The sequence below is a fragment of the Mesoplodon densirostris genome, chromosome 13 (genome assembly GCF_025265405.1).
Source record: "Mesoplodon densirostris isolate mMesDen1 chromosome 13, mMesDen1 primary haplotype, whole genome shotgun sequence".
NCBI classification, from domain to species: domain Eukaryota; kingdom Metazoa; phylum Chordata; class Mammalia; order Artiodactyla; family Ziphiidae; genus Mesoplodon; species Mesoplodon densirostris.
In genome coordinates, this window is record NC_082673.1 from 11,746,197 (window position 1) to 11,769,544 (window position 23,348).

The 23,348-nt window shown below is 40.6% G+C and overlaps 1 protein-coding gene across 1 annotated transcript in view; it reads right to left on the reverse strand.

Moving 5' to 3' along the window:
* PDE7A (phosphodiesterase 7A) overlaps positions 1 to 21,777 on the reverse strand; it is a 108,021-nt gene extending 86,244 nt beyond the window's left edge. The window contains exon 1 of the mRNA XM_060115660.1: positions 21,625 to 21,777. Within this exon, the coding sequence (XP_059971643.1) occupies positions 21,625 to 21,762 (138 nt within the window). The 5' untranslated portion in view covers positions 21,763 to 21,777. The remainder of the gene's footprint in view (positions 1 to 21,624) is intronic.
* Between the last annotated feature and the right edge of the window lie 1,571 nt (positions 21,778 to 23,348).

Here is a 23,348-nt window from a genome sequence, read left to right on the forward strand (position 1 = left end):
GCCAACCGAGCTGGGAGAGAGTGGGGTGGAATGTGCGTAGCCCCAGCCAAGAATGCCAGAGATTCCCATTTTTCTTACTCCAAGTTCGACAGCATTACACTTTTCAAAGCTTTATGCAATTGGACTTTGGTCAGTCTCCAGAGTAATGAAATGGTTGCTTTACAAAAGTAATGTAGAAATAAATATTCTATTCAAATGTTCATACTCTTTGGACCAGTAATCCCAGTTCTATAAAAACCACATTAGGGAAACCCACAATGTGGAGAAAGCTGTGCATAGCACGTTCCTGCTGTGTTATTTCTCCCTTACAGCCTCCTGTACGGCTATGTGGAGCCACGTAAGTTCTCACCAATGCGACAAGAGTGGAAGAGATACCACAGCTTCCTGCTCACCTCCTCGATGTAAACTGCCCTGGCATTCCTCTCTTTCCCGTTCCCACAGACTGGCAGCAACTCACAGACAACCATGACAAATGAAATCCCTGTATTACTTCAAGGAATGGAATCACTTCACCAGCCTGTATCTATTTTCAGGCTACTGTATGACAACTCAATAAAAAGGTATCTTCTTACTGAGTAACATTACAAATCCACATTTTAAAAAGTAACATATTCTAAAAAGCTACAAAATTAAATGTACCCATTCATCACAACTACCTTGAAATACATATAAAAACATGGCAACCGCATAAAAATAATAATGCTATAATGGTAGGATTATGGATGATTATTCCTTTCAAACTTTCAATAATATTTAGTCTGATAATTTAAAAAGTTGAAATTGTTGAATTAAATCTGCTCTGAAACATTTACCATTCTGTTTTAAGACTGTCTCAAAAACTGGTTTCAAAACAGATTTAAAGGATTAAAAAAAATTTTTTTTCCCTATTTTTTATTTATTTTTAGTTTTTCAGCCGTGACACATGTGGGATCTTAGTTCCCTGATCAGGGATTGAACCTGTGCCCCGTGCACTGAAAGCGCGGAGTATTAACCACTGGACTGCCAGGGAAGCCCCAGATTTAAAGGATTTTTATCCTATCCACTTTCATAGTGGTATAAAGCATGGATCCTCTGGCCAATGTTCACATCCAAGGTACCTGGTCTGCAATCCTGCCATTGTGTTCTTTCTTTAACAATTTAGAATTATTTACCCATGTTCCTCTAGGGTACTAGCTAACAGCCTTACCCAAACAAGACTGGCTTCACATAACTAAATTATTTCTACTTTGTAAAAAAACAAACAAAACACAAAACAACAACAACAACAAAAAAACTTTTGCTTCATCTTTCACATTTGTATTTCTTAGAGGAAACAAAGTCTCCATGCGTGCAAGGGGATATACAGAACCTGAACCAACAAGAAGCTTTATGCCTTTTCTCACCAGCAACTTCCTTCAACCTAAAAAAATCTTTCTGGAGAAGGACAAGAGCTGGCCCCACTATGAAAAGCATAGCTTTTAAGACTGAAGTCCCTACACACCAGAACTAAGAAACTGAAACAGCCAAGCCCAAAGAAAGCAAAACAGAGCTGCTAAAAACTCTGTTGTCCTCTCATTTTTCAAACTACAGTAGTCAGTAGTCCCCTCTTATTTCACGTTCCACACTCCACGGTTTCATATACCCCCGGTTAACCGCAGTTCGAAAATATTAAATGGAAAATTCCAGAAATAAACAATACACAAGTTTTAAAATGTGCATCCCTCTGAACAGCGTGATGAAGTCTCGAACTGTCCCACCTGGGACATGAACCATCCCTTTGTCCAGCGTATCCTGCCCATTAGTTACTTAGTAGCCATCTCAGTTATCAGAACAACACCGTATCTCAATGCTTGTATTCAAGAAACCCTTATCTTACTTCACAATTATTCACTTAATAACGGCTTCCAAGTGCAGAAGTAGTGATGTTGGTGACTCAGATATGCCAAAGAGAGGCCGTAAAGTGCTTCCTTTAAGTGAAGAGGTGAAAGTTCTTGACTTAAGAAAAAATTGTATGCTGAGGTTGCTAAGATCTGTGGTAAGAACAACTCTTCTACCTGCAAAATTGTGAAGGAAAAAGAAATTTGTGCTAGTTTTGCTGTCACACCTCAAACTGCAAAAGTTATGGCCGGGCCTCCCTGGTGGCGCAAGTGGTTGAGAGTCCGCCTGCCGATGCAGGGGATACGGGTTCGTGCCCCGGTCTGGGAGGATCCCATATGCCGCGGAGCGGCTGGGCCCGTGAGCCATGGCCGCTGAGCCTGCGCGTCCGGAGCCCGCGACGGGGGAGGCCACAACAGTGGGAGGCCCGCATACCGCAAAAAAAAAAAAAGTTATGGCCACAGTACATTTTAAGTACTTAGTTAAGATGGAAAAGGCATTAGATTTGTACACTAAGATTTTGAGAGAGCTACATCCACTTAACTTTTACTACAGTGTATTATTATAATTGTTCTATTTTATTATTGTTGTTAATCTCTTACTGTGCCTGATTTTTAAGTTAAACTTTATCACACGTGTGTACAGGAAAAAACAGAGTATGTACAGGGCTTGGTACCATCCATCCACAGTTTCAGGCATCTCCTGGGGGTCTTGGGACATATTCCCTGCAGACAAGGTGGGGGACTACTATATACAATCTCTCTAAAAATGCAGCTAACTTATACTGGTATCTTGGTATTTCCAAGCCTAATAAGTAAACAAGGTTTGAATAGGGGAAATGTACAGAACCCCATAAAATGTAACAACAAATGTGTCTAATTATAGAAAAAAGAGGTGGCCTTGATGCCCTCTAACAAGATGTACTATAAAATATCATTATTTCTAGAGCCACGCTGTCCAGTGAATCAGTAGCCACTGTGGCTACAGAGTGCTTTAAATGGTGCTGGTCAGAACCGAGATGTGTGCTCCAAAAATACATAAAATTTACCACTAACATCTTTTTTGTACTGATTACATGTTAAATTAATAATATTTAGGATAGAGTTGGTTAAATAACATACATTAAAACTAATTTCACCTGTTTCATTTTACTGTTTTAAATGTGGCTACAGGAAAGTTTTAAATGACATACATGGCTCACGCTGTATTTCTATTGGGCATCACTGATGTTATACCTGAACCAACCAGTCTAGTTTCTAACAAGAAAAATTTTATAACCATTTTCTTTTGGCTTAGTGTTCTCTAGTTCCACACTTACATGCTAAAGAATAAATAGGGTGGGCTTCCCTGGTGGCGCAGTGGTTGGGAATCTGCCTGCCAGTGCAGGGTACACGGGTTCGGGCCCTGGTCCGGGAAGATCCCACATGCCGCGGAGCAACTGGGCCCATGCGCCACAACTACTGAAGCCCGTGCACCTGGAGCCCATGCTCCGCAACAAGAGAAGCCACCGCAATGAGAAGCCTGCGCACCAGAACAAAGAGGAGCCCCCACTCGCCGCAAATAGAGGAAGCCCGCGCGCAGCCATGAAGACCCAACGCAGCCAAAGACAAATACATAAATAAATTTATTTTTTTAAAAAAAAGAATAAAGAGGGTGTGTTGACCTGGGGCTACATCCCACAGTGTACTGAAGAAAAGGGCTACCTATAGTCATCACCTGGTTACTCAACAACAAGGGTCCATAATCCATTAAGACAACCAAAGCCCCAGGGGAAATCCAGGGACTTTTTTTTTTTGTAATTTATTTTATTTATTTATTGGCTGTGTTGGGTCTTTGTTGCTACGCGCTGGCTTTCTCTAATTGCAGCGAGCGGGGGCTACTCTTTGTTGTGGTGCGCGGGCTTCTCATTTCCATGGCTTCTCTTGTTGTGGAGCACGGGCTCTAGGTACGTGGGCTTCAGTAGTTGTAGCACGGGGGCTCAGTAGTTGTGGCTCACGGGCTCTAGAGCACAGACTCAGTAGTTGTGGCACACGGGCTTAGTTGCTCCGTGGCATGTGGGATCTTCCCGGACCAGGGCTCGAACCCGTGTCCCCTGCATTGGTAGGCGGATTCTTAACCACTGCACCACCAGGGAAGCCCTAGAGACCTTTTATAAAGTCCTCAAGGTTGAAAGCCCAGCCCTGATCCTGACCATGTCATTTACCAGCTTTACATGAGGGGATCTGAACACTACTACCACTTTGAGGCCCTCCAGAAATCCTTCAGTTGTCAAAGAATTAAGAGTGGCCACCTTGAGATGGCATAAGATCCCTTAAGACAGAAATGACTGTTGCCGCAGCAGCGTATGAGGTGGCATCGCGGGAAGGGGGAAATAGGAGGGAGTGTGGGGAGAGCAGGAAGCTGGACTCTGTAGGATGGGTCACTGACAGGACTTCATAAAGGTTTGACGCACGCTCTTCATTTGCTAAATATCTACTTTGTATGAAGCACTGGGCTGAAGAGAGCTAAATAAACAGTGACCACTCTTAAGGAGCTCATAGTTTAACCAAACTGAAATCAGGACAGATAGGTACACAAGGTGGCTCTTCTAAGAGTTAACCCTCGGCTGGAACCTTAAGGATGGAAATCAGAGTTGGTTAATAAAATTAAATAACTCAGTAGACAAAGAGCTGCGGCTAAGTGCACTCAGGAGGCAAGGCAGGTTATGGTTAAACAGGAACGCGAGTATTCTAGAGGTATGATGGACGGACTCCAAGAACCCTTTGAAATGTGTATGTTCCTGCATGACCTGTGTGTGTGTATGCGTGTGTGTGTGCATGCACACACGTGCATGTGAGAAATACATTACAATCAATAGATTCTCTGATAGTAGTCTCCAAACTTGCAATGCATTTATTTATGAATTAGATACATATAATTTTATGTACTCCATGTAACATAAATAAAATTAGGATCTGAAACAATAAGGTTAAAAATAAACATAAATAAACATTCTAAAATTTTATTTTTACATCTTCAATGGCTTCTCTTGCACAGCCCTCTTGAATACTGCTCTAAGGGACTTAACCAAACAAAAACATGACAAAAAGGAAATTAAAAACCACCACTGATGGGGAAATAAATGTGGAAAGCCTTGAAAAAGTTACTAAAACTACACCTCAAATGGAAATGAACTGAGGCCAACCACAAAAAATTCTTGAAGTTACTTCTGGAAAGTTTTTCTCTGAAAATGAATTTGGAGATTTTCACTGGGATGAAAGAAAAATGAAAATGTTCGCTCTACACACTGCAGGTAATCTATGTTTTTGCTTTTATCTTCAAATTGTCCTCTTTTATGTTAATATTATAAGCCATTAAAAATCCTCTTAAATGTTTGTAAGACATAAATTCTCTCTAAAATTTTAGAGATTTTAGAAAAGCCATGTAAAATGGGTCCTACTTTCCATTTTTCTTACTACAAAATTTGAGTTACTATCACAAAATTAAAAATGTCTGCAGGAGGGTGAGAGGTTACATGCCAATTGCTTTAGTGGTAAGAATGCTTAGAAAGTACATTCAGAAGTTCTCAAGTCATTCATTTTCAATATATTTTCCAAGCATAAAAGTTTTCCTTCAATTTCACATTCTTGGTTCTATTCTGGAAAAGTACTTATGTCACCTTCCTTTTACAATATATTTAAAATACAAAGAGATAATTCGCTATAATTTGTTATTGACAATCCATACAACTTATTAAAATGAAAAAGATCTTTATCAAATTAGTACGCTGAAGACAAAAAGTTTGTGTGGAAGAATCTAAAATGCTGAAAACTTTTATTAACAAAAATTCCCTCTGATGACTACATCATTAAAGAGATAAGACTTACTAGATAAAGGCTTAGCAGTACAGGTAGAACATCATTTTATTAAAAATAGGTCAAGGGACTTTCCTGATGGCACAGAGGTTAGGAATCCACCTGCCAATGCAGAGGACATGGGTTCGAGCCCTGGTCCAGGAGAATCCCACATGCCGCAGAGCAGCTAAGCCAAAACTACTGAGCCTACGTGCCACAACTACTGAAGCCCGCGCGCCTAGAGCCCGTGCTCCGCAACAGGAGAAGCCACTGCAATGAGAAGTCCGCACACCACAACAAAGAGTAGCCCCTGCTCACCGCAACTAGAGAAAGCCCACGCACAGCAATGAAGACCCAATGCAGCCAAAAATAAATAAATTAATTAAAAAAATAAAAATAAGTCAAAAAGGTGGAACTTTGCCACAAATATGACAAAATTTTCATTATCAATATAAAATTTAAAAACTGATTTAAAATATACTAAGCTGCCAATAGAAAAATAAACAATGGATATAGACAATTCCAAGACAGTTACTAGGTAACTAATAAACATATATTCCAAGTTTAATATCAAGAAAAATCCAAGAAGTGGAAACCAAAAATATTGAAAAGCCATGAAAAGGCACTCATGTGCTGCTCATGGAAATGTAAATTGGGGTCACCTTTCTGGAAAAAAATTTGGCAAATTGACAAATACAGATATTACATAGAAAGTTAAATCAACAGGCTAATACATACATGCCACTTTTCAGCTAAAATTTTCCCCATTCAAACTGTTATGTATACCTTTCCAAGACAAATATGGATCTCTGGCATCATTTTACTGGATATAGAGTTTTACGCTGAATTAAAACACCGTATTTTAACAATATCCAATGATGAGCACTGAAATAACCTAAACATCCATCGTTATCAATATTGCAAATTGTTGCCAAAAATCTATGCACATGTATCTTAGCAAATTGTTCTAACTGTCCCTTTGGATAAATTATAGGACTGCAGAAAGGATAGTATTCACATTTAAAATTTTGATTTGTAAAGACCTACTGTATTCCCAAAAGACTGAATCAAATGATGCTCTCAGCTCCATTTATAAAAATACCTATTTTCGGGACTTCCCTGGTGGCACAGTGGTTGGGAATCTGCCTGCCAATGCAGAAGACACGAGTTCTAGCCCTGGTCCGGGAAGATCCCACATGCTGTGGAGCTAATAAGCCCATGCGCCACAACTACTGAGCCTGCGCTCTAGAGCCTGCGTGCCACAACTACTGAAGCCCACGTGCCTAGAGCCTGTGCTCCACAACAAGAGAAGCCACTGCAAGAAGCCCGTGCACCACAACAAAGAGTAGCCCCCGCTCACTGCAATTAGAGAAAGCCAGCGTGCAGCAAGGAAGACCCAACACAGCCAAAATTAAATAAATAAATAAATAAATTTTAAAAAACAAACAAAAAAAGACCCTGTTTCCTCACACCCTGCTAAGATTGGTGTTTTGTTTGTTTGTTTGTTTGTTTGTTTTTGCGGTACGCGCGCCTCTCACTGTTGTGGCCTCTCCCGTTGCGGAGCAACAGGCTCCGGATGCGCAGGCTCAGCGTCCATGGCTCATGGGCCTAGCCGCTCCGCGGCATGTGGGATCTTCCCAGACCGGGGCACAAACCCATGTCCCCTGCATCAGCAGGTGGACTCTCAACCACTGCGCCACCAGGGAAGCCCTAAGATTGGGTTTTGCCAGTCTTTGCCAGTAAGAAAATGTTTCCCCCACCTCCCAAATTTTAAAAATTTATTTTATTTTGCATTTCCTTTATTACTAGCAAGGCTGAACCTGTTTTCCTACATTTGTATTTCTTCCTGGAACTGAGTGAGTCTTCTGCTAACCTTCTGCTGAGTAGTCTTAATTTTTTTCCTATAGATCTTATTATATTGCCCTGTTAAAAGTAAAGAATCCTTCAAGGACTAAGGCCACTCACCACTCCTTTTCAACATCATACTGGAAATCCTTGCTAATGCAATAAGACAATAAAAGGAAATAAAAGGTATATTGATTAGAAAGGAAGACGTAAAACTCTCTTTGTTCACAGATCACATGATCATTTATGTAGAAAAATTGGAAAAAAATAGACAAAAAAACTCCTGGAACTAATGAGTTATTACAGCTAGGTTGCTGGGTGCAAGGGTAATATACAAAGTCAATCGCTTTCCTATATACCAGCACTGAACAACTACAATTTAAAATTAAAAACACAATTCCATTTACATTAGCACCCCGCAAAATGAAATATTTAGGTATAAATGTGTACAAGATCTATAGGAGGAAAACTATAAAACTTGGATGAACCAAATCAAACAACTAAATAAATGGAGAGACATTCCACGTTCATGGATAGGATGACTCAATATTGTCAAAATGTCAGTTCTTCACAACATGATCTACAGATTCAATGGAATCCCAATCAAAAATCCCAGCAAGTTATCTTTTTTTTGGGGGGGGGGGTGCTGCACCATGAGGCATGTGGGATCTTAGTTCCCCGACCAGGAATCGAACCCAGGCCCTCAGCAGTGAGAACACAGAGTCCTAACCACTGGACTGCCAGGAAATTCCCCTAGCAAGTTATCTTGGGGGATATTGACAAACAGATCCTAAAGTTTATATGGAGAGGCAAAAATCTGAGAATAGCCAACTCAATATTGAAGAAGAAGACCAAAGTCAGAGGACTGACACTACCCGACTTCCAGACTTACTATGAAGCTACAATAATCTACAGAGTGTGGTACTGATGAAAGAATAGACAAATAGATCAATGGAACAGAATGGAGAGCCCAGAAATAGAGCCACAGAAGTACAGTTAATTGATCTTTGACAACAGAACAAAGATAGTCTGAAGCAAAGATAGTCTCTTCAACAAATGGTGCTGGAACAACAGGACATCCTCATGCAAAAATGAACCTAGATACAGACTTTACACTCTTCACAAAAATTAACCCAAAACGTAGCTAACTAATGAGAACCTGCTGTATAGCTCAGGGAACTCTACTTGTTGCTCTGTGGTGACCTAAATGGGAAGGAAACCCAAAAAAGAGGAGATATATGTACTCGTATAGCTGATTCACTTTGGTTTACAGTAGAAACTAACACAACACTGGAAAGCAACTATACTCCAATAAATTAAAAAAAATTAACCCAAAACAAATCATAGACCTAAATATAAAATACAAAACTATAGAACTCTTAGAAGAAAACACAGGAAAAAATCTAGATGACCTTGGGTATGGTGATGACTTTTTAGATAAAGCACCAAAGACACAGTCCACCAAAAAAAAAAAAAATCAAAACTGATAAGTTGAAACTTCTGCTCTACAAAAGACAATGTCAAGAGAATGAGAAGACAAGCCATGCACTGGGAGAAAATATTTGCAAAGAAGACATCTGATAAAGGCCTATTATCCAAAATATATAAAGAACTCTTAAAATTCAACAATAAGAAAACAACTCAGTTAAAAATGGGCCAAAGACCTTTAAGAGACATTTCACTGAAGAAGGTATACAGATAGCAAAAAGCATGTGAAAAGATGTCATCAGGGAAATGCAAATTAAAACAATGAGCTATCACTACACACCTATTAGAATGGCTAAAATCCAGACCACTGACAATACTAGATGTTGGTGATGATGTGGAACAACAGGAATTCTCATTCACTGCTGGTGGGAATGCAAAGAGGTACAGCCACTTTGAAGATAGTTTGGCATTTTCTTACAAAACTAAATATACTTTTACCCATATGATCCTACAATCACACTCCTTTGGTATTTACCCAAAGGAGTTGAAAACTTATGTCCACACAAAAAACCAGCAGATGTTTGTAGCAGCATTATTCATGGTGCCAAAACCTGGAAGCCAATTAAGATGTCCTTCAGTAGATGAATGGATAAATAAACTGTGATACATCCAGACAATGAAATAGTATTCAGTGCTAAAAAGAAATGAGTTACCAAGCCATGAAAAAACAAGGAGGAACCTTAAATGCACATTACAAAGTGAAAGACACCATCCTGAAGGCAGAGGACTATATGAATCCAATTATGTGACATTCTGGAAAAGGGAAAACTAGAGAGAGAGTAAAAACATTCAGTGGTTGTTGGGAATTGAGGGGTAGGGATAATTAGGTGGAGCACAGAGGATTTTTAGGGTAGTGAAAATTCTCTGTATGATACTGTACTGATGGATACATTTCATTATACATTTGTCCAAGCTCACAGACTGTACAACACCAAGAGTGAACCCTAATGTATATACATAGTATGGAATTTGCATGATTATGATATATCAATTTAGGTTCATCAATTGTAACAAGCGTACCACATTGTTGGGGGGAAGTTGATCATGGGGGAGGCTAAGCATGTGTAGGGACAGGAGATAATGGAAAATCTCTGACATTCCTCTTAATTTTACTGTGAAACTAAAACTGCTCTTAAAAAAAGTTCACTTTTCACAATAACTTCATTGTTTTTCTTAAAATATATATGCACTATGAAGAATTCAAGCAAAAAGTAAAATGAAGTAAAAAAAAAATTCTACCACTCATCCTTTCATACACAGTACACACATAAATGGTTTAGAGAGGGAGCTCTTTGTATATCAAGAATATTCTTTTACTTGCTAAAATTCTTTTATTCCCTAAAGTGGAAAAAAAAAGTTTTATTCTTGTTAATTTTTAAAATACAGGTGAAATATGTGTTCCTTTTCAAAAGGTTATTCCTGCTGAGTTACACATAAATCACATTTTAACAAATATCTTCGTAACAGGCCCAATACACTTTCAGTAGTGGTTTTGCTTTATCTGACTATACTTTAAGTAGAAGTAACACAGACATTTTAAAAATTGAGTGTGTTTGTCCTTTAACTTTTTCAAATAATCACTGGTCTATCAGCAAATGCTACTCAAAGGAATAATGTTCAGTAAAGAAAGACTGCTACTTACGGAAATCCTATATATCAATCCTTTTATAAGGAAGTAGGGGTATAGTGAGAAAAGCAACAGATTAAAAGTTGGAAGAACTAAGTTTACAGCTTTAATTTTTCCACTTTCTAATTGTGTGATCTTGGAGAAATCCTGACCTTTCTGAGTCTCGACAACCAAATCTTCAAACTGTTGAAGATAAATTAAATTACTTATAAGGTCTCTTTCAAGCATTAATATTCTGATTCCATTCCTAAAGAAGGCCTAGAATGATTAAGTATGGAGATCCAGGATTATGAGCAATCAAAACCAGGAAAAGAAAAAAAAACCTGATGTGTAAGGTATTATTTCTGTATGCCTATGGAGAACAGTAAAATACAGCAACAAGGTAATACGGTGAAATACAGTAAACAGTGGTCTACACACTGGGTCATGCATACATACCCTGAGGAGCACTTGGGCATGGAGAGTTTCAAGGGAATTGATTTCTAGGTCTTCAACTTCCATATGTACAATTTTCTAGAACTATTCTACTGACACGTCAGTTTTCATTTACCTCCTCTCCCCTTTCACCTCTCCTCTTCTGCCCTACATAAATCTCTACAAGTCCTGAAACTTACTGTGGAGCTGGGGCCTAACAACAGCTGAGGAGCCAAAAGGAGAGTTTCAAATATTAATGCTGAAAAAGTTAATTGCTCTCCAGACTGGGTATCAAATTTTTTTCAAATCAAGTGGTCACCAGCTCCTATTTCCACGAAAATGGAAGGAGAACCAAATCCATTTGCTACTTGAGAAAGCCTTAAAAGTTTTTTTTTTTTTTTTTTTTTTCTTTTTGCGGTATGCGGGCCTCTCACTGTTGTGGCCTCTCCCGTTGCGGAGCACAGGCTCCGGACGCACAGGCTCAGCAGCCATGGCTCACGGGCCCAGCTGCTCCGCGGCATATGGGATCTTCCCGGACCGGGGCACGAACCCGTATCCCCTGCATCGGCAGGCGGACTCTTAACCACTGCGCCACCAGGGAGGCCCTTAAAAGTATTTTTGATTGTGGATCACTTTGCTGTCAACCCAAAAGAATGGGTGATACTGCTAAAATAAAGCACTTTTTATTATCATCTACTAAATTTGTGGACAAGATTTCTCAATACTTTAAAGTAAAAAAGGAAGAGAATCGGTGCAGAACCTCATCTTTTCTAATAATACTTATAAATGGATAAAATAGATTTCTAAATGATTTAAAATAAACAAAATGCATTTCCAATTAAATTTTTACTATTTAATACTTATTAAATTTAATAACTCACATGTTGTTTTGATTGTCTACTGGTTATGACTGTATTGGTAACTCAATCCAAAATAAACCTGATACAGCCTTACAGACACAGGAAATTTCAAATGTTTTAAATTATAACTGTTTTTGCACAGAACTCAGAAGAACTGGGTGACACTGCTTAAGTACTTTCTATTTCCATCTACTAAGTTAATGAATGAATTTACTTTTGTAGAAAAGTATGACACTGTGATTGATAAAATGCTTTCAAGTATAAAAGAATACATTAGGATAAGAATATGCAGAGACTGTCAAACAGAAATGAGTTCAAAGAGAAAAATAAGGGATGTAAAGATTCTGTTAAAATTAAGAGCTTGTTCATGTTTTATTAAAACAGATGATGGGGATATCAAATTTTAAAAATTCCCCTGGATGTATTTAAAACTGTAATTTAAATAATACACCAAAATCTACATCATTTACAAATACACTTGGAAGAAAAATTCTAGATATGTAAGAAGGTATCCAGTTTTTTGTGGGTTTTTCCCCTAGTTTTTCAAAGAGATATGTGAGCAAAAAATGTTCGAAAACCCTGTAGTAGAAATCAAAATATGTCATTAGTCTTAACCTTCGTCCTAAGATACTGCCTACTGGACACCCCAACCTGGAGGGCTCCCAGACACCTGAACTCAACATATTTAAAAAGTAAACTTATAATGTACTCTACCACCCTCCCCCGATCCTCCACACACACACACAAAAGAGGAAAAGAAGAAAAATAAAACCTGCCTTTTCTTCCTTTTGTATTTTTATTACTAGCTTCATGATCTACCTGGTCTCCCAAATTTAAAAGGTGAAGTTTTTTGTTTGTTTGTTTTTAGCCTCTCAAATCAAATCAGTTCCGAGGACCTAACTCCTGCCTTCCTAACTCTATTCCTTCCACCACTGCCATTGTTCAAGATCTCTTCACGTGCTGTCATCAAACAACTCTTCTTTAAAACAATAACTGCACTTAAATTTACTTCCCAACATCTCCCATGGAGAGTGAAGCTACTTTATCATTATCAGAGCTATACAAAAATACCTGTCATGCATACAGCTGAGTTACGCAAAGAATTATAGAATCATGAAGTCAGACAGAACCAGAAAAGTCAAACCCCTTGACAGGAACCTCATCCAAGTATCTTTTGGGAATTTTTAATCTCATGAGGCAGTGTACTTCCTCTCTGGACATCTCTATCAGAGATCTGGGCCCAAATACAACTTGTATTTCTAGGATTATTGTAGTTAAAACAGAGATTCATGTTAAAAGAAGAACACGTAAAATTACACAAAATTCTAAACAAAAAGTTAAAAATTACTTATAATTTCAGCATCCACAGATGGCTTCAGTTAGCATTTTGGGATATATATTGGTTTTTTTTTCCTTCTGCAATCATGCACAGTATGTGAATATGTATATATTTTATGATTTATTTTTAAACAAAATCAGGATAAATCTGTAAATACCCTGAGGTTTTTTTGTTTGTTTGTTTGCTAGCTTAATGTTGTAAGCAATTCTTCATGCAATTAAATATTCTTCAAATTCTTCCAAGTATTTTAGTGGGTACACAATACAGAAACAGTAGAAAATACTAAAATTTATTTAGCCATTTGTAAACTATTTACGCTATACATACTTTAAATTCTTCAATGCATTTTACTGGTCACACAATATAAAAATAAATACCATATACTCACAATAAGAAATACTATAGTTAATTTAACCATTTATAAATTATTTGTTTTCAATTTTTCAGTGATAAATACATGATGAATGTCCTTGAAGATCATTAATCTTTATCTACATTTCTAGTTATTTGCTCAGGACAGATACCCAAAAGTAAATTATCAGGCAAAAGTATTAATTTTCTAAGTATTAATTTTTTTATTCAATTGCTAAATTACTTTTCAGAAAACGTAAAACAATTAGACTCCTACTAGCATTACATGAGTATAATCTTCAAGCTATACACTTATTTTTTTTTAATTTGTCAATCTGAAAGCAAAAATCAGTATCATTCTTTTAACCTGCATTTCTTTTATTACTAGTGTGCTTAAACACAAGATCTCCCTTTCTATTTCTATTGTTTCTACCTATTGGTACTTATCTACCCTCTGAGATAACATCCTTTTTCCATGCAGTAAGAGGAAGTAGAAGAGAATGCATGGGCTTTAGGGTCAGAATGACCCAGAGTTTAATCCATTTCCAGTACCTAGTTGTGTGGCCTTGGACAAGTGACAACTTTAAGCTTGGATCTCTTCCTGTATATGAGCAACTGACCTCACAGAGTAGGAAAAGGCTACAGCAATCAAGAACACACAACCAATCAAAATCTAAGTTAATCCTCTCCTCCTCCCTCTCACTCACATGGCAATCCCTCAAACACTGGAAGACAGCAATGCTCCACCATCTCTCACCAAGCATTCCCCACCTCCATTCCCACCCCTCCTGGCCCAAAACCTGAGTCTTTTCTCTCCAGACTAAATGTCTCCAATTTCTTCAGTCACCTGTCAAACAATACAGTTTTCAAATCACCTCACCACCCTGGTCACTATCTTCAGAGTCTAATTTAGCTGAATCATCTCCTCCTAGAACATGGCATCTAGAACAAAATAGTCCAGATATGGTTTGAAAAGACCAGAGCAAAGGTTATCATTTCAAATAATCGTCTCAAATCGTCAAATTTGTTTTCTTTATCAAGATCCATGAACCAACAAAATCTATAATCCGTAAACCTAAAAGTCTAACTATATTCCACTCACCTTCACCAATGAGGGAGACCAGTTTGAAGCTAAGGGTGTGGAACACGACAGGCTCTTCTCCAAGATCGTGCCTGATGCCTCAGACAAGCGAGTTAACTTGCCTGTAAGCTCAGTTTACTTACTTCTTGGTAAAACTGGGATTTAATGTCTCTAAGCTCAGTTTACTCACTCCTTGGTGAAAATGAGAGTACTGTCAATTAACTCATAAAGCAATCTTTTGTGAAGATTAAAAACATCAATTACAGTATCTGGCATGTAGGAGGTCCTCAATAAATGGAAACAAATAATTATAATTAACACTGAAGCAAGACTACGGCATCTTTATTAAGCACTGTTTACCAAGTACTTTACATGGTCCTGAGCTAGAGTTTGGTCTACTCAAAACTTCGAGAAACAGAGTAGGTTTTGCCGAAATTTAGTTATCTGATTAATAATTTTTCTTCCCCAAATTATGCCCTGCCTTTGCCCTCTCCTCCCTCTAGCCATCATCTTCAGAAAACGAAGAGCCATTCCTACCAGCAGGTGGAGGCATGGAGCAATAATCCAAAATTATAAGCAAGAGAGACTCTGATGTCAACCACAGGATCAGTGGCAGAGATCCCTTCAGAAGGCTTCCTGCCAGCAGCCAAAATGAAGCCCCGCAAGATTAGAAGGCTCATCTACAAATGTAGTTTTTATTCCTTTCCTCGCATACTGATCGCGTGAACACTTACACCTGAATGCAACCATGCACAAAGTATCATTTACTTGTGAATAACCTTTTGAAAGGCATATTTGGCAACAATGTAAAAATTAATGGTCTACCTTATTTTCAGGCAAGAACAGGCCATTTAAATGTGGAAGAGAATATACACTTAATAGTCTCCCAATTCAAAATAATCATAAAATATGAGCAATTTGTAGCCAGAAAAAAATATTTTGAATTGTTTTTAAATTAGAAGATTAAAAATTAATTGTTGAAGTTTTCTGGAGTGGCCAAAGGGAATGTAAGAATGTCCAGAAAACTTCCACTAAAGATATTGAGTCAAGAGACTTCTAACAAAATTAGAAAGATTTTATAGCCACACAACAAACGTGAGACACACAGTCTTTAGTACAGAAAAAGAAAAAAATTAAATTCATTAAGAGGATCTGCATGCAATGAGGGTTCTTTATCATCTAAATTTCCTAGGTGTCTTTATGACTATTAATGATCCCAGACAAAAACTGAGTTAAGCTAAACTCTGTCCGTTTCCCTTTCTTCAGCTCTCTTCTTCCAAGCCTGTCTCTATAGCCATCCCCAGAAAAGAAGTCAATTCTCTAAAACTGCTGTAATCCTTTCTGAAAAAGGAAAAAAGGAGTGAGGGGAGTGAGGGGAGGGAAGGAGGGAAGGAGGGAAGGGGAAAGGAAGAGTTGAAATTTACACTGAAGTGTTCGCAGAAGGCTTATCAAACTGCCTCCAAGAGAATGGACGGTACCTCCCTCTCCCTCTTTCCACCCAAAGTGGGCGCCCTAATCTTCCTAACTCCTGCAAAGAGCTTAATATTTTACCTCTCGCAGGACATGTGTTTAAAAAAATTTTTTTGAGTAGACAGTATGTACAACTGACAGAACTCTAGGCGTTGCAACAAAGCACCAAAATCTGGACACAGGTCTAAAACCTCTCAATCCACATCCCACAGACTACACGTATTCCTGATGACAACTTATAAACCAGTCATTTGAACACCCTACTCCACAATCAAATCTGCAGTCCAAATACACTATAAATTTACATTAATATTATGTTTGAGCATGTTATTTGAAGTATAGTATAAATACATATTTGTTCTGAAGAATAACCCAAAATATGGTAGTACTGAATTTAAATCAAAATACGAAGTATTTCTGAAAACAGAAAAATGAAACCAAGGTCCCAACCAAAGGAGTGTCTTGCGAGTGGGCAGGGAGGAAGGTGTCAGGAACAGAATCACTCCCCCGTTCACCACTGTTCACACGACCCATGTACTGGCTTCTAAACGCAGGCTTGTGAAAAGGCAACAACTGTGCTAACAATATTTGAAAAGATGCAATTTACAAACTGATATTAGATATATAACAGCCTCCATAAATAAGCACAGGATATGCAAATGAAATGTCACAAAAGAGGTAACGCAAATGTACAAAAAACAGTTGAGAAACTGTACACCCTTGCTTACTGCGAGTGAAAACAAACTCGGTGTACCACAGCACATCTACTGAAGCAGTAAAACGTTTGTATAAATGTTTATAAAATATTTATAAAATGGTTATTTAACATATAAGTATTACAATTTAATACTATGTGACTGGAGATGAAAGCGATATGCTCATTCATCTTTGCACTGTAAAAGAAGAGAGAATTCTAGAAAGCCAAAAAGTGTTCCTACCTCTCGACCCAATCTAGTGCTTCCACTCTAAGGACTTTATCAAACTTGCATGAAGGTATTAAATGAAGTTTTGCAGCCAACAGCAACAACCTGAAAGTAGCTCTCATGTTCCGCATCCGGAGAATGTGCTACGGACAGATCAACATGACATCACTACTACCCATCATTAAGCACACCACACACCTGCTCTGCCAATACAGTAGCCGCTAGCCATATGGAGCTAGTTAAACAAAACTGTATTTAAAATTCAATCCCTCAGTCAAAACTAGTCATATTTCAAGGGCTCACCTAGCTATGTGGCCAGTGACTATTATCTTAGGTACTGCAGAGAACATTTCCATCATCACAAAAACTTCTTTTGATGGTGCTGATCTACATAGCTACCTGCGCCTCCTCTCTCCTCCTCCCCTACATGCACCCATTTACCCAGAAACATCTTCTTAACCTGCAGGCCTTACCCTAAGGCTCAACTACCACGTGAGGCTTCCCCTGATTTACCCAGGAAATTCAGGTATACCTTCTTGTAGCCTCATTACAGCTTGATAACCCCAGTACAAAAATTACATCACACATAAGCATACCATTTCCCCCACCACAATCCTGTGAGCTTTGTCAAGGAGAAACCAACTTTTATCCAAGGGGCTCTGAACTGTTCTGGCACATACAGGACCTTGATAATTTGTCATATACTTAGAACATTACCAAAGACAACAGAAGTGTGGACTGTGACTACAGGTGAAAACTGTTTATGAATCAGGAAGGCAATGCTTCAAAGAAAACCTTGGTTAGGCTGGCAGGCTCCCAAGTGATTTTTTTTTTAAAACTACTAATTCTTTTCATTTTCTCAGCACCTAACACAAGGAGCCTCGTTCACAGAGGTGTTCAGTAAATATTTGTGGAATAGTTTCTGGATTTAAAAAAAAGACACCAAGAATGAACGCTGTGGTAAACTATGGACTCTGGGTGATACTGATGTGTTAGGGAGGTTCATGTACTGCTCACGTTGGGGACACTGATGATGGGGAAGCTACGCATGTTCCAGGTGAGGGAAATCTCTGCGGGTTCCACTCAACAGTGCTGTGAATCTAAAACTGCTCTAAAAAATCAAGTCTATTTAAGAAAAAAGATACAGGTGCTAAATTAGAAATCAAATTTAGCTTATTATGGTATTAAAAGCATATGTTTACATGTTAGATCCCAAAATTTTGTTCAGTAATAATACATATCATAGATTTATGTTAAATTTTAAAAATTAAACCTCAGATTTCTAACCCAAATAAGATTTGTTTCCAGTGCATAGGAAATCTGACTGAAATAAGCCCAGGTGCGGTGTTTTGGCATGCTATCAATACACTAACTCAACTTCCATGCTTAATAAGCACCTACCTATGCAAAGCACTGTGACCACAGCAGTGAACAAGATAATTTCTGCTCTCACAGTATTGTTTTTCCAAATAAGAAACGTATTTTGCCAGATAAATGTTTTTATACTCAACTATCAACAACAGATATCCCCAAAATGGTGAAAACAATCATCAATCATCTTCTGTTATCCTTATTTTTCAAATAATTAAAAAATTTGTATTAACCATTTGAGAAAGTAGTACATGACCTGATTTAAAACAAAAAGTTAATGCTTCATTTACTTGGCATCCTTGGGAGAGTTGGTGCTCCACATAAATGAATTTTCCAGATAACTCGGGCTTGTCCATTTAAACATCAACACTTAAACTGTTCGGCATGGAGGTTTTTTTTAAACAGCACAAATCTTTCAACTTTTAAAAACAGACTCCATTAAATGCTATTTTGACTAATGTCAAAAACATGACTGTGTTGTATAACACTCAAGATGCCAAACTTTATGTCCTTTTAGAAAGTTTTTGGCTTTGAAGGGCGTTTCTTTTGACCCCGAGCTTTTGGTGCGTCAGCTGTCAACTTTTGCTGCTATCAGTGTGAACCTGACTCTAGCAGCCTCCCACCCCCCTTCAAGTCTGCTGCTACTTGGAAAACGAGTTCGTCAGAATTTTGCCTAAAACACACGGGCTTTGAGAGGATCTCCAAATCTACTTTGGTTGCTCAGAGTCTTCGCTTACTTCCTGAATCTGTTAAAGTCTGGAGAGCCAAGTTTTGGATAAAAGAGTTACTGCTATACCTGGATCAAAGTCCTTTCGTTGATGTCCTATTTTCAACGGATGCTCAGTCAGAGATAACTTCATTAGCCATTTGCTCATTCAACCAACATTACTAAGTCCCTACTAAGAACTGGCCTCCCATATTACAATGAAAATTGAAAAGACTGCTAGTTGTGAACATATTTTAAAATACAAGTACTCTAATATAAATAACTGTTCTACTTAGTGCCTAAGGGAAAAAAAAGAAAAAGAAAAACAGATTTCTTGAAGTCTTTTAAATGAAACTATAAAACCACCCAAACTTTTTATAATTCCTGTAACTTAAGACTTAGAAACTGAAGATTCAAGGGTAAAGAAAGCTTTTGATTTAACCAAATATTTACTTTATACAGCTCTGAGTAAGATTCCAAGATTTTCTACCTCTTTTTCAGTCTATTACAAATTCCCATCTGGCCCTAAAGAAATCACTGTGACATATGTTTTAGTATTAAATGATAATCAAAGTCTTGATAATGATAAATATACCCATTCAGCATCATGGTAAGTTTACTGTCATTTTAATATTGTGCATCGCTAATTTGAAAAAAGTGTTAGTTCAGGAAAACTGCTGTCCAAGTTTTCAGAAGTTTCTATACACTTCACTTTGGGGTACAATTTCTTTTAAGTTTTAATAGTAAGTATGGTGTGACTATACAATATTTGCTTTATCTGCCAATCATATTTTTTAAATTCCATTACCCATTTAACTCTAAGGCTAGGAAATGAGTCAAGAAGGAATGGAGCTTAAAGCTGGTCTCTGTGGATTAATTAAGACATCAGGTAAACTCCCTGGCATCAGCCGTAACTTGTTTTAACTACCTTGGAATCTCCCATCTCATTTTCTCCTTGGGATGCACAAGTAACTTTATTCACATTTGATAATTTTACAAATGAGTGCTGATTGCCTTGATTATTTAGACTGAACCGGAAATGGGTATTAAGTCATGTGCTGCTGATATAAGAAATGAAAAAGTTACTACCATTAAAAACCTTTTTAATGCATTAGTATCTCTTCAGTATTAAATTTGGAACCTGAAAATGCTTTAAGCAGTACTGTAAAGGCAGATCACGGACCTAACTTTAAAAGTAACTATGTAGCATTATTTTTAGATGTCACTTAATATTATAGTAATCTTTACAAGTTGGCTCTGACCTCATTAGCATACCACCTTGTCCTGCGAAAGAAGTCTGATTTTAAATAAAACCAATTCACAGAGAAACCCAAATATAGGCTACTGCTCTCTCTCTACAAACAATTTAGGCAAAGAAGCAAATGGCAAATATTTACTGGACACTCCTACTGTAAGTAAATCTCTATCGGGTGCTATCCACATTACCAGTAAAAACCAAAAGAAATACAGACCTGGCTCAAGATATTTACAATATAATAGGAGAGAAAAACATATACCCCCATAAAAGAAGCGAATATTAATCAACAGGAAAAATAAATATACGTGATTTAAAAAGTGATCGTGAACATGTGACGTTCTGGTAGCAGAAATGGAGGGCACTCACTCAGTTCAAATGTAAACAGAACAAAATTCTTCTAACCTCCTTATTTTAAATCCGGCAATCAAAATCAGCCAGAAGTAGAAGCTGGGCCAACAACATCACCATAGAAAAAACAAAACACGAAATTCTCAGGGGCAACCGGCATTGGCCCATTCAAAACAAAGTCTTCCTGGGAGTGCTCCATCAGTAGTTTTTCTCTTAAAACCTCCTTATCAAATTAAAAACAAAACTGATTCCTGGCTATCAACTTTACGAAAACCGAAGCTTCGAGGAAGCACTCTAGAGACCGATACCACTTAGGGTCCATCCACATCATCGAAGGAGTCGGGGGAAAGAGCAACTGGGAATCGGCCTATTGTTCGGAGGACCGCAGGACCGTCCGAGCACCGCAGGGCGCGCGGGAGCTGCGGGAGGCGAGGCGCGCACCCAGCACAGGTGTGTGGGCGTGAGGGTGGCCAGGTGTGCCCAGGACCACCGCCGACGAAGAGAGTCCCAACTTCCAGACCGAGACGTCGAGAAAGGGAAGAAGACGAAGTCATTCCTGAGTCTTAAGCCGCTGAGCACGGAGGGGGGCGGGCCTGGGAAGGGTCTGCAGGGCTCCCAGAGCCCACCCGGGTCCAAGCTTGAGCAGGCCGGGGGGCTGAAGCCCCGAGGGTCAAGGAAAAGGCTCTCGAATCGAGGGGCCAGACTAGGAATCCCCGAACAATGGGCAGTAGTGGACCTGGGGTGAACGGCGAGGACTGGGGAGTAGGGGTCGCGGAGGTGAAGCCAGGTGGGAGGGGGGAAACAACAGAGAAGCCCCCAGGCGTGGGCCCCCGGCGGCGGCGGCGGCGGCGCTTACCTGTGAGAGCTGCCGGGGATTGGGGCAGCCGAAGAGCGCGGAGCTGGAGCTGAAGCTGATGGCCCCTCGGCGGCTGAGGACGTGCTGGGGGACCGGCCTGTCCAGGGGCAGCACCGGCAGCTGGTAACATACTTCCATTGAATACGCCCGCCCTGCCCCCGCGCGGCGCCCGCCCTGCCGCGGCCGCCGGCCCCTGCACTGGGAAGGGGCCGCGGCTCGGGGGCGCCGGGCCGAGGCGGGGGCAGGGCGGGCGGGCGTCGACCCCGGGCGGGGAAGCCGCGCTCACGCCTCCCCCACCCCAACACTCCACCCGGGTTGCCGGCGGCAAGGCGCTGCGGCGGCGACGGTTACGAAGAGCAGCACGCGCCCGGCTCCGGGGTGCAAGCTGGGGCAGCACGAGCCAAGTGGGAGGGGGAACCCCGGCGCCGCCAGGCTCTTCGGCCGAGAGGAGAGGGTCCGGGGCCAGCGGCGCAGGAGCGGAGCAAGGACAGAGCAAAGCGGTGCAAGAAAAGACTGCTGGAGCCAGCAGCGAGACCCCAGAGCGTGCGGGGCTCGGGTGCAGCCACCAGCTCCGGCCGCCGCCGCCGCGGTCCTGCCCCTCCCCTCCCCTCCCCCGGAGCCTGACTTCACTCCGCCGCCAGCGCGAGCCCGGCGTAATTCACACTTTGCAGCCGCGGACCCTGGGCCAACCACCGCCGCCGCCACCGTGACGTCACGACGCTGCGCCGCAGGCCCCGCGCCGCCGCAGCGTCCAGGGAGACCGGCTAGCAGCGGAGGGGTTGCGCCGCCCTCCTCCTGTGCCGCACCTTGGAGCTCAGTCACCGTCCTCACTCGCTTCACGCTGCCCTCCTCCCCCACCAATCCTCGTCCTGCAGGCCCCCCAGCCAAGGCGCGTGCGCACGAGGCCCCACCGTTTGGGGACATTCCCCTTATCGCTAAACTCTGGCGTTCGGGCGCGCTGAGAGTGTGGGGTGGGCTCAGCCTACACTAGAGGCGCGGTTCCGGCTTTTCGGCTCCAAAAACCCAAAGCACGCGGCCCACTCGCTGCGCTCAGCCGCGATCGCGGGGTCACCGCCGGGTTTCCCTCCTCGAATTCCCATTCTTGGGCTTCGCTCGGGACCGCTGCGGCAGTGACGTCAGCGGGCCGCGCGGGCACCGTCCTCCCCGCTACGTCACTGCCAGTCCCCCGGCGGGGTCGGGCTGGGCGCTCCCCTGGCAGGTGCGGCCCCGGGGCCGTCCCAGGCGGAGGGGCCAAGAGCTGAGCCGAGAGCGCGGGCGTAGGGAGGGGGCGAGGGGTGGGGAGGGAACACCGAGACTGAGAAAGAAGTGAGAGTATGCACTGGAGAATATAAGGGAAGGATGAAAATGAGAAGCCAGAGGGGGAAAGGAGACTGCATGCCCTTTTACCAAAAGTGTTTTCGCTTCTTGGCTTTGATTTTGTAGAAGGCAGGAGAAAATAACTCTTGACATGGTTTGTAAACTGCAGGTTCATTTTGTCACATTTCTTCCCAAACCATCAAAGCTTTTCAGCTGCAACCCTTTGTTTCAAGTGCATTCCAGCCTCTGGGACGTCAGCCTGAACCAGCTTTCCCCTGCTGGCAAAATTGTTGATTTGGCTCTGCTTTCAGGTCACCCAAGATTCCACTTCTGTGCTATGACCAGCCACTGGCAAGGTGGCAGGTCTCTGAAAGTACTGCATAGCCAGTACCGATAAGATCAGGTAA